General features: G+C 37.3%; 1 protein-coding gene across 2 annotated transcripts in view; it reads left to right on the plus strand.

The window, feature by feature from the left end:
- Positions 1–16,811, plus strand: part of LOC120623291 (phosphoinositide 3-kinase regulatory subunit 4) — a 28,897-nt gene that overhangs the window by 9,228 nt on the left and 2,858 nt on the right. The window contains exons 12-26 of one of the 2 annotated variants that reach the window (XM_039889240.1): positions 1,510–1,653; positions 3,212–3,328; positions 4,230–4,364; positions 4,971–5,049; positions 5,474–5,550; positions 5,991–6,121; positions 6,739–6,833; positions 7,727–7,855; positions 9,833–9,908; positions 10,380–10,475; positions 11,156–11,278; positions 12,238–12,348; positions 13,136–13,302; positions 14,276–14,434; positions 15,058–15,218. In XM_039889240.1, coding sequence (XP_039745174.1) covers positions 1,510–1,653; positions 3,212–3,328; positions 4,230–4,364; positions 4,971–5,049; positions 5,474–5,550; positions 5,991–6,121; positions 6,739–6,833; positions 7,727–7,855; positions 9,833–9,908; positions 10,380–10,475; positions 11,156–11,278; positions 12,238–12,348; positions 13,136–13,302; positions 14,276–14,434; positions 15,058–15,218 — 1,800 coding nt within the window. The remainder of the gene's footprint in view (positions 1–1,509; positions 1,654–3,211; positions 3,329–4,229; positions 4,365–4,970; positions 5,050–5,473; positions 5,551–5,990; positions 6,122–6,738; positions 6,834–7,726; positions 7,856–9,832; positions 9,909–10,379; positions 10,476–11,155; positions 11,279–12,237; positions 12,349–13,135; positions 13,303–14,275; positions 14,435–15,057; positions 15,219–16,811) is intronic. The other variant, XM_039889249.1, reaches the window with a different exon arrangement.

Below are 16,811 nucleotides of genomic sequence, written 5' to 3' on the forward strand. Positions count from 1 at the left end.
CGCGGAGTATACAAATTAAGCTTAATTTTCATAATATAACAGGTAAGAAACCTCTTTGACACATTTTGTTTTAAGATTGTGACTTTACTGGATTTGATTACAGTATTCAAACGGTGATAGCCTTGTGGTTAGGATTTCGGCTTCACTTCCGGGGGCCTTAGTTCGAATCCCAGCACGCTCCTCTAACTTTTAAAAGTTATGTGCGTTTCAATCAATTAAAATATCACTTGCTTCAACGTTGAAGGTGACCATCTAAATCAACATGAAGTGAAAAAAGTGAAAAGAGTGGCGTTTTTTGTGAAGTCCACAAATCCACACTGGGCCGGCGTGATGGGCTACGGCCTTAACCCTTGTCCCGTGATTGGTTGATCTGATGATGATGATTAAAGCTATTGCGCTCGGTGCTAAGGCTCTCGCAGTTGCTATTACAGCGGACGCCAAGATTTTTTGACATGGCAGATTTTTCCTAATTTATACTGTATCGTTATATATTAGTCGTATTACCTTTAATACTGTTTAGTTTAATGAAAATCCGTAAATGTAGTTTTTGCGTAAACGAATAACAATCATCCATCCATATATATAAACTTTCTCGTTTATAATTTATTTATACTAGGATAGTATAAATGAATACACTTTCATTGTACACTACATAAAAAGAAAGAATATATAGTTAAAACCAATTAACATAAAGCACACAATTCCGCGGCCTTTTCGCTACTTGGTGATCTCTATCAGGAACCAAGGAATTTACACAGTGTCAAATAAAAAATACAAGAATGCTCTCGGCACTTTTTAACTCTATAGTATATGGAACATTCAATCCTACTCATATTATAAATGTGAAAGTGTGGATGTTTGTTACTCAATCACGCAAAAACGGCTGAACGGATTTGGATGAAATTTGGCAGGCATGTAGCCTTTGACACGGAAAAGAACATGGGCTACCTTTTATCCCGATTTCTTAAGTAGTTCCCAAAGGAAAATTGAAAATAGTTTATAAACTAAGCCGCGGGCAGACAGCTTTGAAACCCTGTATGCATTTCACCTATGCTATGGAAAAATTCATGTACTTAGTTCTACTTAGTACTTATGAATAGTTCCCGTGGTAGGATTAAAAATTGTTAAGCTTTAGACCCAATTCAGAAGTCCACGCAGACGAAATCGCGGGAAAAAGCTAGTATTCAATATTTTACATAGATACTCTACTTGTTACTACACTGTAATGTAACATCGGCAATGTCAGCTCGCAAACGACTCTATCGTGCGGTCACTGTCCCGCCTACGTGACGTTGTCGAATCACATGTATTTGGTTTCACAGTGTAATGTCACTTTACAGAAATAACATGATTATTAATATTCTTGTATTCAATAAATTATTACTGAATTTTGAAAAGTCGTAGAATAAAAATTGTTAGTTCTAATTACGGGAACTACAAAATCGAGAGCGTTCTGGGATTTTTAATTTTTTTTATAATTGCATCTAAAAGATATTTTATTTGTTTCAGGGCCTCACAGACCAATCCGAGTGGATTATAGCGAAGGCATTACGTGCTACTACGAGTTTGGCGGAACTGGGGTTACTGCCGAAGCAGGCCCTTTGCGACTTGGTGGCTGAAAGTGCTGTATATCTTGCTCATCCTAATCTATGGGTATGTGAAGGTTATTTATAATTAGTCTCATTAGTATGTAGATTAGTTAAACATAGTTGTTTTTTTAATTTTAATCATAACTTACTTTTTTTTATCATAATTTAGTTCTTTCCCTTTCTTTTTGTTTTGGCTTAAGAGAAAGAAAGAAGAAGAAAAATAAAAAAAAAACAACAATGTTGTTCTTTTATTTTTCTTTTTTATTGATGCACTTTAAAATTATTAGTCCATTAGCAAAATAAGCATGTAGTGTTTACCTTTAAATAGTTTTGCATATTCTGTGTAATGTATATATGATAAGGAATATTATTTTTATGTAAAATCGCTGGTAGACCCAATAAATAAATAAAGAATAATGAAATTCGGGGTATGAGTTTTATATCAAATGCGATATTATTCTTTGGCTTACAATATGTAATACGTCCCTTTCTACTTTTACAAATCCTATACCGTACATCCTACACCGTACCGCCCGAGCATTTCCTTGGAACTTCGTGCGCGTATAATTTCTAATAGGTGGCACTTTTCAATACAAACGTTTACCCCTTTATGCTACACCTTTAAGAGCATTGACACCCTCTATAACACTGCAGATTTTATTGCCCAAACTCCAAAAACATAGGAAATGCATACAATCTTCCAACCCTTGTTTCAAGAAATCATCAGATGAAATATTCCTAACTTTTAATATACACGGCACTTTCTTACAGTCGTTTAATAGGTATCCATTTCACCCTTTTTGAGGTAGGTTTGCGGATACTTAGTAACTTATATTTACGCCATGAGTAAACAAATGTCCCTTTTAAAATCCTAACATTATCGGCTCTGTACTGAATAGTAGCCCAGAGTACAGACAAACAGGGTTCAAATCGTCATAAGAGCGTAAATAGCTTATTTATTTATTCAGTTAATATTCTATCACAATGTAATAAAGATAAAATAATTATAAGAATTTCAAAAAGGGAATATCAACACGCACGAAACGTTTTTTATCCACGTCTCTGATACGTGCCGCTAAGATGTGGAACGCCCTCCGGGCAACTGTGTTTCCAGCCACGTATAATTTGAGTACCTTCAAGGCTAGAGTGAATAGGCTCTTTTTAGGCAAACGTGCTCTAACCTAGACCCCATCATTGCTTTCTAACGGGCATGATGCTTTCAAACGCTGGGCTATAGATAATAAAAAAAAAAATGTAAGCATTTAAATTTCGAACCCTGTGAGGGCGCTGTAACCAGATCGAGAAGCGGACTTATATTTTAAATTAGAAAATCGTTTATTTTATAATAAGCTTTCTCCAAAAAGTAAAGTTTCAATGATTTTATAAATAATTTTATATTCTTTTTTTTGTATTATGATCCGGGATTTCATTGTAAATTTTTGTGCACATTGGGTGGATTTTAAATGTAGATAGCGGTAGGACCAAGTTGTGTTTGCGAATGTGATGCAATGTTTCCTGTCGTGGCATGTCTCGGAGTCTTTTAAAATATTCAAGATGTTTCCTGAGCTAGTAATAATTTCGAAATAACAGACAGACACTTACAAATTTATATATTCGAGTAGATTCGTCATGAAGTGTGCGGTTTGGTGTCTTGCGTGGCCGGCCTGTTGAACCCCATCGACGTCAACTGCAAAATACTGCCGCTCGTGTGGCCCCACCTCAAACACAAACTCATCCAGGTCAGTGAAGCTGTAGCTTTAGATACTGTTTTCCCCTTTGCAGCTAAAAAAGCTTCTATTTTATTCGGTACAGAAGATGACGTTGACGAAATTTAGACACCGATAATCTAATTGATGATATATATTTATTTACCTTTTGTTTTGTTCAATTTGGTTTTTTTCTTTATGTGCAATAAAGACTTTCTATCTATCTATCTAATTGACAATCTGACTGAACAACATTTGACTGATATCTGTGAAAACCAAGCTAGCTTACAACTCAACAGTTCGGGTATAAAAAGACAACAACTCTGTGACAAAAGCAAATTGTTCAAAATAACGCAATAAACGCAACATGGGAGTAACGGGCTCCGGGTTAAATTCGTTACGAAAGATTTTAGAGTAACTCCCGAGTGCCCCGTGAGTGTTTTCTTTCCTGATTGTAGCCAGAGGGTTAGGGAAATGTGAGACGAAAAATGAAAATCGCTAGACAATAAAATCAAAGCAATAAATATTGGATAGAAGCAGACGTTACTTTGCGGAAATCCATAATATATTATAAAAATTAGGCTTAATTTGCTATAATCCACGAACAGCAGGAGAATCGGTATGGTGGTATTTATAATATCTTCAATCCGTATACCCCACACCAATAAGATCCTCGGCAATGTACCCTCTACGCACGTTTCGCTCCGAAACCGGAGCATCCTCAGGAGATGTTGACTTTACAATGAATCATTGTTAAGTGAAAAAACAAACAATTATTAAAATTATTAAACTTAACAATTATTAATTCTAATTCAAATCACATTACAACCCACCTCAGATTTCTTTACAACATTACATCCCCGAATGTAATAATTATTACTTACGTATCTAGATAAAACTGGTATTATAATATAGCTTTTTAATCTTTGAAAAGGTGGAAAGAGCAGAATTGCTGCTAGAAAGCTTAGCAGAACCTATACCGAGGAAAGTTATGGACGCTGTGTTAAGACATGGTGACGTCGACCGTCTTGTGCAGACTTTGCGAGAGAGGCGGAGTGCTAGACTAAAGGTAAGTAGTGCATTAAAGTGATTTGTTCTTCGACTTCCAAAACGGAGGGGTTTTCAAATGGGTGACTTAAGAAATGTACATTGTAAACGCATTTCCGTAAGGATTTTTTTAAGTTTACATGTTTTTACACTAATTTTAGTACTAGGATATCATTATAACTAGCTGACCCGTGCAACTTCGTTGCACAAAATTGGTTATTACCGGAAAACACAAATAAAATGACATTTTCTAAAAATTAATCCTAGCTAGATCGATTTATCGCCCCCGAAACCCCCTGCGTACTAACTTTCATGAAAATCGTTGGAGCGAGATTCCAATTTTATATATACAAAAATTGCTCGTTTAAAGATATAAGATATATTATTGTGGCAAGAGTGTGGAAAAAAGAATGAAAAATTTCGGGAATCTCCAAATTCAATAATTTTCATCAAATCTTCACCAAATATAAATGGGACCGCCTATATAAAATGTTTGATAAATATATCGGAACATTTGATTATGATATTTCGGTATTTAAAAAAATAAATAAAAAACAGACTAAAATCACACGACTTTATATTTATTCTTGGAATAAAAGAAAAACTAATTCGATTAAAATATTATCAGGTAAAACAAGGAATGATGCCTCAATACTCGGAAATGGGTCAACAGCTCAAGAACTTATTTAGAAGACTGGCGTCTGACGGTGAGATTATTTTCATTTGAAGTTTCGTACATTAAGGACATAAAACAGTATTTATATTATTAATGTTACATTATATATCTATTCTAGGATGGCTATGATGGCCGTTCGCCTTTATACAACAGATAATAACACTTAATAAATAAAGATGGTAAATTTGCGTCAATAGTTTCATAAAAAAATCTACAATAGATATATTCCCAGCCCACCTACAGCCTACTGATGCTTTCCTAGTACTTTCCGTAGTTCGCAGGCTCGCAGCTCTCATATCACACTCACCTGTCTCGACCTAATAATAACCTACTGCTGGGCAGAAGCCTTTTCTCTAATAGAAAATTAGGTTTTATAGCATGGACCCACTACGCTCCTCCAATGCGGGTTGGCGGTCAGCACACTTCAAAAAATTCACTACATTATTTTTTCTCAGGTATGACAGAACATGTAGAAAACCAATTATTGGCCATGAGCGCTCACCTCATCAAGATTCAAAGCTCATCGACGCAGGTTGGTTTGTATGGGAATTAATTTGTATCTTTATCTTTTTTTTAACATTTACAAGAGGAAAAGGTTAGCCCTCTATCTTTTTAGACTGCATCATCACTTAACACCAAGGGGAGGTCTAACTTGTAATGGAAATAAAAAAGGTTTTGTTTGTCTCCTCATAATTTTAAAAATATTTAGATGATGATGAAAAAACCTCTTCGTCTAAACAGAATGTGCAATGAGTGTTGCAAAATGTAACTTATGTTCTTGTATATAAGAACTATTACATAATTTAAAATAATATGCGAATTTAGTCGCTCACAGCATACTGGCTAGGATCTGCTGTGAACACAACAAGCTATTCAAAACTACTCGTAATTTTATGTGCTGTACAATAAAAGTGTATTCATGCAATCATTCATTCAATGAATAAAATATATTAGTCTTATTATGTTTTGCAGCATATAACAGACGCGCCCGGAAGATTGATTCTGAATGGAGGTGGCATATCGAGGTCTGCGCAACTTGATACAGGGGGCGATACATTAGCGCACAACGTCGCAGAAAAACTCTACGCTTCTTCGCAGACCAGGTAAAAATTAAAATCGTTGATAGTCCCATACCGTTCACTAACATACATCTGAACTCATACTATACATTGTATTTTTAATGATGCTTCTTGGATACCAAAAGTCCCAAGTGATAAACGACTAAGACACCAGGAGGTATCTTTGCATCGTTCAAGTCCATGTAGGACTGAAGTGTTTCAACAAAGCAGTCGTATTTATATCAAAATACCAACCAACTCAATGTCATGAACATTTGTTTTTAATCAAATTTGTAAAAATCCTACTCAATTTAATAAAATATCTGGCAAATATGAATTGAAAGTTATCAAAGATTGAATTAAATACCGACTTTATAAATTTACTGTAGCGCAAGTCAAAGCCAAAAGTTTATTATAAAAATCGGTTAGAAGTAGTAGAGTTTTTTCTGACTTAGCCCATTGCCTGCCACAGAGCAGTATTGTTGCAATTTTTGTGCTCCGGACTGAAACGGTTATGGACATTTGGTGATGGCGGCATTTTGTTAGACATGCTTCTTTAATGCCATGCGAAATGTTATTCTTTTAATGGGCGATTGTTCTCCAGTTATCATCAGATACCATCTGTTGGTCAATTATAACTAAAACCTGCACAATTTTGGCAGGAGGCCTCATAAAACGTCTCTGTCCCACGAAACTCACATGAACACTGAATGGCAGCACATGTTCGGACAAACCCAGGAGCAATCTACTATCAAAGGTAAGTCAGCAAGTACTTAGCGTTATCCTGTAATTAAGGCAAATCCTCACATGCGCAGGCGCATGAATCGTGCTCACAAAGCGCTCCTGCTGGCTGTGGACGCGTCCCATTAGGTATACCGCACTGTTCGTTAACGCAAGAGTACATAATAACGTGTATTCGAACAACTCTAACCGATCACGCCTTTATTCAAAGGTATTCATTATATGTTCCTAAAATGTACACAAAACTGCACAGTTCGTGCGTATGCGACTGATTTGCCTGTACAATTGGGCAGCACGTGAATATTACGTACTTGTAGTTAAGAACAGCTCTTGAAAACTTATTGCATTTTATTTACGAAAATAATAACACTTTGCTGAAATCGCCTTAAGCCGGTCGAGACTGACTAAGTTGTATATCTAATTGCTCATGTACATAGTTTACGAAAAACAACATAGTTTTTTCTACTTCGCGAAATGGATCAGTCAATAACAACGTAAGAGTTTGGATAAATCGTACTATAGAAACTGACACGGATCGAGGCATAAACGAAAGTGTAGGAGGAAGGTAGTAAGCATAAACTTATTTAATTACATTATATTAGATAAATTGTACGTTCAGAAAAAAACTTGTTTAAAACTTAAATTTTAAAACCCAAAGAGGGTTTTAAAATTTAAGTAATAAAAACTTGAACAAATAGTAGAATAATATTTTACAAATTCTTGTCTTTTCCTTAAGCTGGTTCTCCAGAATAGGCTAGAAATGTGTGCCTGACACATCCTTATCAACGAGATGTGAGAAATAATTTTAAATCCTTATTATGAACTCCTTTGTTTAGCCAAAAGTATGGGAAAGAAAGTTAGTCGATCATTTAGTTAGTACGTGTCTTTAGGACGAATACTCTATTACAGGGTCTGAGACTGTGTCTCAGTCGGTCGCGTCTGGCGCTGTGAGTGCGGTCCAAGCGAGCGCGGTATCAGTCAGCCAACCGCCACATTCACAGATGGGCACCCTGGGCCATAGCGCCAGCTACGTTCAATGTAAATATTGCATTAAGTGGCTCTTAAATGGGCTCAGCTGAAAACCCAACAACAAAAAACATCCTGGGTTGTCTATATCTTTTTAAATTCACTTTTGAATCTTGAGATTGTTAAAGAAGCTAGCCCGTTTATGAGTGCCTTTCACTTATGAATACTCATTATTTTCATACCATATTATACTGTTTCAAGGAATCTATAACTCAAATTAAGCCGGTTTTCCAAAAGATCTGAATTCTAGAAGAAGGTGTAAAACTTTTTGACCTTTTCCAAAAATGCTAAGTGTTATACCGGAGCTATCAGACGCGAAGCAGTTCGAAAAGATCATTGTGGGAGACTTTTTAGAAAACTTATATATCAAGCTTCTGCAAGTGTATAAAAATGGCTCGCAATCAAGAAATCTGTGGTGAGTGTTGGCTTTTGGCAGAAAGTTTGTAAAACATGAATCTAAAGCGCAGGATTTGGCTCTTTAGGCCCATTTATTAAGACGGTATAGAGCGATGACGACGTTAAGACGGCATATGCGAAAACGACTCCTCGATTGCGAGCAACTCTTGTACTAAGGCTTCATGAATCAGGGTTAATAAGTTTAAACTCCATTGAGTAATAAGTTAAAACTCCATGAAAATAATACCTTCTTATCGATTGCAAACGATGTGTTTGGAATCGAATAGGCATCGCGACCTTGAACAGCTCTGTTGGAAAGCCGCCTTCATGCATGTCTATGCACAAACTTAACTAGAATGCATGGTTTAGAAATGCGTATATGCGATATTTTGTATAACAGCCTTTGTTTAAGAACACCTTTCCTCGTGCTGTCTACAGTGCTGCAAACTGGACGCTTATTACCTATTATATTCGAATCGTAATACAATCTCAATAAGAATGTGTGTGATTAACTGCAGTTACATTTCGCGCGCAATTATGATTTCAATTACAGTGAAAATCAGGACACTGGAAGAGAAGAAAACATTTAATTGTATGCAGAACAGAATATAGTAATCACATAATTTCGGATTTCATGATAATTTTAATGTCAAACAATGCACTACTGCTAAACAACATATAAAGCGGGAGTATGTAGTAGTAGAAGACGGCGATCTACCTACGCTGCGTTTGTCAGTGCGTGGTTGCACCGATAAACGCACCACCTTGGGACCCCAACGTCCATCGGTTCTGCGAGCTATGTGCTAACTCTTGATTTAATTACATGGCGTTAAGTCGTATTTACGTTACGCCATTAATTTCTTCAACAATTTCTCTTAAATATCTTAGTTCACATATCTTATATATTAGTTCGCATGCGTATTAATAGGTTTACACTTAATGTCTTGAAATTATTGTTTGGAAACAATTATTTGACACATGTTATATAAATCAGATTTTTTCTGGATTTGTGAATGTATGCATATGAAACCAGACGACAACGGTTTTGTTGTTTTTGCAGCTCTCTTAATCAAGACTCTACTTATGTCGAAATTCTAATGTTACCCGGCTAAGTTTATTGAGGGCTCTTCTTAGACCAGGGCGCGTTTGGAACCCTCGTAGCTTTAGATTTAAGTTGGCGAACGAAGTTATCACCATCCCCTTACAATTATGTAAACAAATATTTATGAACGCTTCATAAGTGCCTGTGATAGGCCTACATGAATGAAGAAATTTTGAATTTTAATATCACTTTTCACAAGACAATTCCCGATTCCCAATTTAATTTGCTTCAAACTCAACATATGACGTTCCATTCTACCGCATTTTCTGAATGCCGTGAAACTAAAGATTGTTCTTTACATTAAAAAGTAACCGTTAAAATCCATTTATATCATAGCTTATCTAAGCATTAGCTTTTATAAATTGTTTCTATTTCTTTTTTTTGCTTTATCGTACGGTGATAATAGTTTAGCCGTGTTTGCGTATTTGGGTACTAAAAATCCACACACATATCCACAATTTTCGCGTTTATTAGTGTGATTATTCTTACAGATAGTATGGCCCCGTGTCGCATGGAACTGAGAAATTTAGTGACGCGCATGCAACAGAAATTCCAGAAGTCTTTGAGGTAATTTTTATAATAAAATATGTAACACTCTTTTATCAAATGTCTGCCAGTATTTTTCCCCAAACTTGCCTAGGAGATGTTCATTCATCTACCTATTAGGACGTATACCAACGCTGCGTTTTACGGTTCGGTATGACCTTGGGATCTCAATGTCCGCGTGTTTCGCCCCACTTCGCACTGCTGCACCACGTAGCACTGTTGTTTAGGTCTCCAGGGCTCGTATCAACCAATTAGTAAGGATGCCAAGGATGGCGGTTTAGCGTTTTGGTCTACCCTAGCATTATATAAAGTGGCATCTATCTCTTAATGCTCCCTTTTAAAGGTTTTCATTACCTTTACATCTATCAATTTAGAACAGTTTAACGTTTTCGGATAAAATAACCTATTTGCATTTTCGCGTTTAGGTGTGCCAAACTATCACAACATATTTTGCCAATGTCACGTATAACAACTTCGTGTTATATTTTGTAGGAGTAACGACGATAACGTGGAGGCAAGTGAAGATCTGTTAACCCCTGCGACGTGGCGACCCGGCAACCAACTTTTAGCTTATCTACATGAACACAAGTAAGTCTATGGTCAATTGTTAATAGACAGTGGTTGCAATATTTTTAAATTATTGTCGAATAGGGCCTTTTAGTAAGCTAAAGATGTATATATCTAATGCATGTTTAATAGGCTTCAGACACATACATATTTAGCTTACTAGCCTCCCGCTCCATGCTTCTACAATTCAAGGAGGCGGAATTAAACTATTTATATCATATGTTAGAGATTTTGAGACAAAGAAATGATTTTTCGGACATCTTATCATTCTAAACAAAAAAGTCTTGATAAGCTCGCACAAGTCATTTAGCAATCAATTTGATAAAAAATATCTTAACTTTTGCAGCTACCCATTATTAGATAGGTGATATTCCTCTACCTATTAGAACGTCTACCAACGCTTGTTCCTGGTTGACATTGGGACCCCTATGTCCATAGTTCTACGTTTTTCGCCCCACTTCCCAATTAATTAATTCAGTGATACCACATTGTAATGAGTAAATAGTGATTCAACTTTGTATACTCATTGAGAGTATCGGCGTGCAAGTAAAGCTTAGCCGGCATTCCGCAGGCATCGCGGCCTGAGGAGGGACTGCCCATTTAATGGGAGACAGAGTCTGACGGCCCAGTTGACACACTGTGCACTCTTTATACATATGGTAGCACTGTTGTTTTGGTAACACTTTTGTTTTGGTCTCCAGGGCTCGGGTCAACCAGCTAGTAAGGATGCCAGCTCACCGTAACCTCTTCGGGTCTTGCTCGGATGACGGAACGGTTCGGTTATGGGACGCATCCAAGTTGCAGGGCCACGCTTATGTTAACAAGTACATATGTTTCGCCTATAAGATTTCCTTAATTTAAAAAATGTATGACGCATTTAACGGGTAGTTAAAAGTCCTGTAAAAATCTAATCAAAAATAGTTTTTTTTTCATTTTTTTTAGTTTTAACAAAATCTTCTTTTAGATGTAGTAGTACTACACCTGTATAAGAGGACTGTTCTGCGGTAAAAAAAACAATTGTTTTAGAAATAAGTGTACCATTATTTTTACTAGAATTTCTAAAGCGTTGATTTAAAACCAGGGCTCCAAACACAGAGAATGTAATGACAATAACATGCTTTACAAAATTTCACAGCCAAAAGACTTTATTATCAAGTATTTTTGACTCAATTTTCCTTGTGCTCGTGCGCAAAACAATATTATTTTATTTTAAAATTACCGATTCCCTTTCTAGATAGCTTTTTATGAGAAAGTAGTATTTATAACATACTAGCGGACCCCAGCGCCATCTTTCGGGCTTATTTGTGTATATAAACCATCCAGGGTGCTAACCAAAACGCGACGACGACTTCGCTGACAGTGACTCGGGGTCATTTCACGGACACGACAAACCAACAGGCCCAAAGCCAATGATGGCGGGCCCTAGCCCCTAGAAAGGGGCTAAAACAACAAATACCAGGGCAGCATAGCTGCCCTGCGAATATGACCTGGGTAAGGAGGCGTTGCCTCGAGGCCCGTACCCCCGACCGGCCTATTGACCGCTTGGATATGACCCGCGGAGTTCAGGTACATACACACGCACACAAGAAATATATATAAGATTAGCTGACCCCCGCGCCATTTGTCGGGCTGATTTGTGAATCTAAACCATCCAGGGTGCCACCCAAACGCATTCCAAAAAAATCATTCAAATCGCTCCAGCCGTTTAGGAGGAGTTCAGTGGCATACACACGCACACAAGAAATATATATATAAAGATTTACAAGTACATTTTTTTCTTTAGATCGAAATCCATGTACAACAGAAGCGCGGGTCCGGTGATATCGCTAGCGGCGTGTGAAGGTGGCCACTCACTGGTTGCCGCCACGCAAGAAGGATCCATATTTGTTTTGAGGTAAGTCTAGGTATTTCCGGGGCACCTCATCCACCGCTCACTCGCATTCTCGCCATCATCATATCAATAGATTGACGTCCATTGCTGGATACATGTCTTTTGTAGGTTGTTACATATACTACGGTATTGTGCCAGGAGATCCAATGGCTCCGTGCTCGTTGTACTCGTACTCGTTTGGTGCCATCTGTCCACTTCCTCGAGGTTCTACCAACGCTGCGTTGACCAGTGCAAGGTTGCCATTCCAGACCTCGTTGAGTTAATTGCTAACTGAAACATAATAATAAATAAATAAAAAAAAATATACTACTACAATACACACATCGCCACCTAGCCCCAAAGTAAGCGTAGCTTGTGTTATGGGTACTGAGATAGCTGATAAATATTTTTTTATGAATATATAATATACACATAAATACTTATAATATACAGATAAACACCCAGACACTGAAAAACATTCATGTTCATCACACAAACACTTTCCAGTTGTGGGAATCGCACCTTGGACGACCTTGGACTAAGAAAGCAGGGTCGCTGCCCACTGCGCCACTCGGCAGTCAATTATTCCTTATCTTTTAACAGTGTTTGCCAATAATTTGTTCACATAAAGTGTAATACTGACTACGGATCAGTGGCGTGCACTTCATACATGTACAAAAGCTCTGCCTGCATTAAAAATTTTTTATAGCTCATGAATTTTTGTATTTTATGGCATCTTCCTTCTTTATGCATACCCTGGTCAAAAATCCTGTGCACGCCACTGCTACGGATTTATGAGCCCTTATTTCAGGTTAGACAGTGGATCGTCTCGTATGAGCTTATCCCAATGCCGCCAACTGGAAAGCAGCACAGATGGCGCATGCGTGGCATGTTCGTCCGCAGGCGGTGTACACGCGGGTGTCATATCCTACGCGACACTCAACGCGACTGTCGTGGGCTGGGATTTGAGAGCGCCTGGTAAGTTTCATAGCCTCAAAATTGTATCCTAATGTGCGTGAGCAAAGTTTAACGCGATTGTCGTGGGCTGGTACTTGAGAGTGGCTGGTGAGTTTCATCGTGTTACGGTTTTATCCCGATGCCATCAACTAAAGAGCACCTTGGACGACGCGTGCGTTACGTACGCAAAGTAGAACGCGACTGTCGTGGACTGGACCGTGGGTATGCCTGTTATGGTTCGGTACGTTTATATGCACTACTCTAAAGTTAGAGACCTGATTATCTTGTTATGAGTTTATCCAAATAACACCAACTAGAGAGCAGCACAGACGGCGCATACGTCGCGTACGAAAAGTTCGACGCGACTGTCGTGGACTGTCGTGTCGTCTAAGTACAAAACCCTCAGAATAGATATTTTTAAGTATGTTTATGTCAGTGTATAATTAATTTAGTAGTAGTAGAGAGCTTTTCGCGACAGAGTTTGTTCGGGTAAGTACTACTGCCATGCCTGTTTCTGCCGCTAAGCGGCATTGTTTCAATGCTGTCTTCCGAATGTACTATTAGTTCTTTGTTATTATTGTATGTGTTTCTTGACGTACAATAAAGTTTACTTTGTTTCTTTAACGCGCTAAATCATAAATTAACTTTTGGAAGCATCTTTTATTTAATTTAGCCAGGTATTTTTGTTATAGGTACTGTGTTTTTATTTTGTTATAGGTACCCTAAATAAAATGAAATAAAATATATTATTTGAACGCAGCCGTTAACAATATATATTTGTATACTATAAGTTTTATGTATATTATTCATCAAAATATTCATCAGCTATCTGAGTACCCATATAACAAGCTACGCTTACGTTGGGTCTAGATGGCGATGTGTGTATTGTTGTAGTATATTTATTTATTTATAATAGCATTATAACTGGTAAAGTAGTTAGTACCATAACTCGTTTTACCTCATAAAATGCCATTCATTCTTTCTCTTGTTTCAGGCAACGCGTGGAAACTGCAAGGAGATCTAAAGCAAGGCGTGTACACATGTCTATACGCGAACAGCGCCGGATATCTCGCGGTCGGTACGTCAAGCGGCGCCGTCTGCGTGTGGGACCTGCGGTTCGGACTACCCATAACGTCTGTTAAACACCCAAATTGTAAGTTTTTTTTTCAATTTTATCTCTCAAAAGCCTGGTCAGAGTTTCGGCCTCATTTTTGTGTTCGTGTGCATTTATGAAGTGCACGCCACTGAAATCAAAAGTCAAAGTCAAAAATATCTTTATTCAAGTAGGCCCATAGGTGGCACTTTTAATGCGTACATAAGAATTACACGGTAGTGAGATGATGGTGATAACCACATTCTTTAACTTAAAACTAAGGCTACGAGGGTTCCAAACGCGTCCTGGTCTAAGAAGAAGCCCACAACAAATTTAGCCGGGTGTTTTTTTTTTTTTTTTGGTTGCACCATCTCACAATATCATTTAAAATTATTAGAAGAGCAACCTGGTGAGCAATAATTTACACCCAAGCTTTTTTTATCGATTGCGTAGTCCTTTATACTATAATAGTACTTTTCAATAAGATAACGTTTAATACAAACTTTGAACTTTTTAAGAGACATCTCCAAGATGTCAATTAATAGTTTATTGTAGAATTGTATGCAATTTCCTTTAATTTAAGTCTCATTTCAGACTACTGAAAATAACTGGAGCTATTCATTCTTTTTTTATAGTTTCATGCGGTGCAGTTCATGTCATAAAGTGAAACCATTTTGTTCTAGCGGAGCGCATCCGTCGTATAGTAGGCTTCGGGGGGACTTCGTCACGGGTCTGGGCAGTGGGGGGCAGGGACGCAGCCGCGTGGTGCTTGGAATCCACGCAACGGACCCACGCGCTATGGCCCGCCACGGCCGGAGCACAACCCCTACAATACAACCCAGTGGTATGAATGAATGAATGAATGAATGAATGAATATACTTTTATTTCCCACCACAATAAGTACATAAAAAAAGAAAAGTATTGCAAAATATATTTGGCGGCCTTATCGCTTCATAGCGATTCTTCCAGGCAACCAATGGCAAAGAGAAAAATAGTTAGGTGGTGCATATATACATGTACCCATAAAATAAATATTTCATTACTTAAATGATAACATATATAAAACAATATATGTGGTAATATCCCCATGCCTTATTATAGTTTTTGCCCGCGTGCTTCACAGCGGTTTATTACGGTTTTTTACAAATCCTATGGGAACCCTGTGTTTTATGGGATAAAAAGTATGTTTTATTTATATATATATGTATATAGTATAATTATGTATAGTATATGTAAGGTATATAATTAGCGAATTTGGTTTTTGAACTATAACGTTTTATGTAATATATTAATTCAACCAAAGGTTGTCTGGAGGAGATCGCGTCAAGCGATAAGGCCGCCTTTCCGCATATATTTTTTATTATCGTTTGTTTTGTTAACCTAGCTTACTTTTTTATGCAAATAAAGACATCTTCTTCTTAAAGTATCGGGCTAACCTGTTAGTATTGCAATCATACCTCTAATCGGTTTGTACGCGACATCGCACCGGAACACTAAATCGCTTAGCGGCACGTCTTTTCCGGTAGGCTTGTAATTAGCCACGGCCAAAACCTCCCACCTGACTAGACCAGAGAAAGTTTCGAACCCGGGACCTCCAACGGTCGTCAAAAATCATTTTTGATTAAATCTCTTCATTAACATTATGGAGGGTAGAGGTAAGGAGGATCATCTGTGTATATGAAAAAGTGTCCGTCAAAATGTATTAAATTAGGATGGCGCCACATTTGCATCAAGGTAACTCTTAAAAGAAGCGCCAAATATTGTTAGAGTAGGCTTGAAAAATAAACAAGGAAGTAAGGTTATATTTACCACAATATTTTGTACAACGTAAGTTGTTGAAATTCTCAATAATTAACTACTTTAGTCGATAATGACATTAAATTTTTTAACTCGGCATACTTCAATTCATCTACGATTGCTACATTCATACCATACCCTGTGCATCCACCAGCGCCATTGTGGAGGATTTTTGAACTGTTATTTAGCGCATACAACTGGACACTTTTTCAACTTTTCTCCCATATAAGATGACTCTCCTTACCTCTACCCTCCATAATTAACATAAGTTTAGATTGACATTACTGTTTTCCAGTATTGTAACTGTAGATGTCGCTCCATAGATTCCATTGAAGTCGTATTCAACTCTCACGCGAAAGAATAAAAAGATAATTAAACAACGTGTAACCGAATTACGAAATAATATTGAAGGATGCATATTAAGTATATTTCATCACCCTGTAGAAATGTTAAATCAAAAGACGCGTATTTTTTTTTTATGAAACGAATTCAAAACTTTCTAATTGTTTACTTATGGCAACACTATTGAAGATAAAAGACCGACACGCGTATAGTACCTACGCTACTCGACGCGTACTTAATAAAGTGACAGGTGTCACATGATTCTTATTTTGCATGTGATGTTAGGACTGTATCGGA

This window comes from Pararge aegeria, chromosome 1 (assembly GCF_905163445.1).
Source record: "Pararge aegeria chromosome 1, ilParAegt1.1, whole genome shotgun sequence".
NCBI classification, from domain to species: Eukaryota; Metazoa; Arthropoda; class Insecta; order Lepidoptera; family Nymphalidae; genus Pararge; species Pararge aegeria.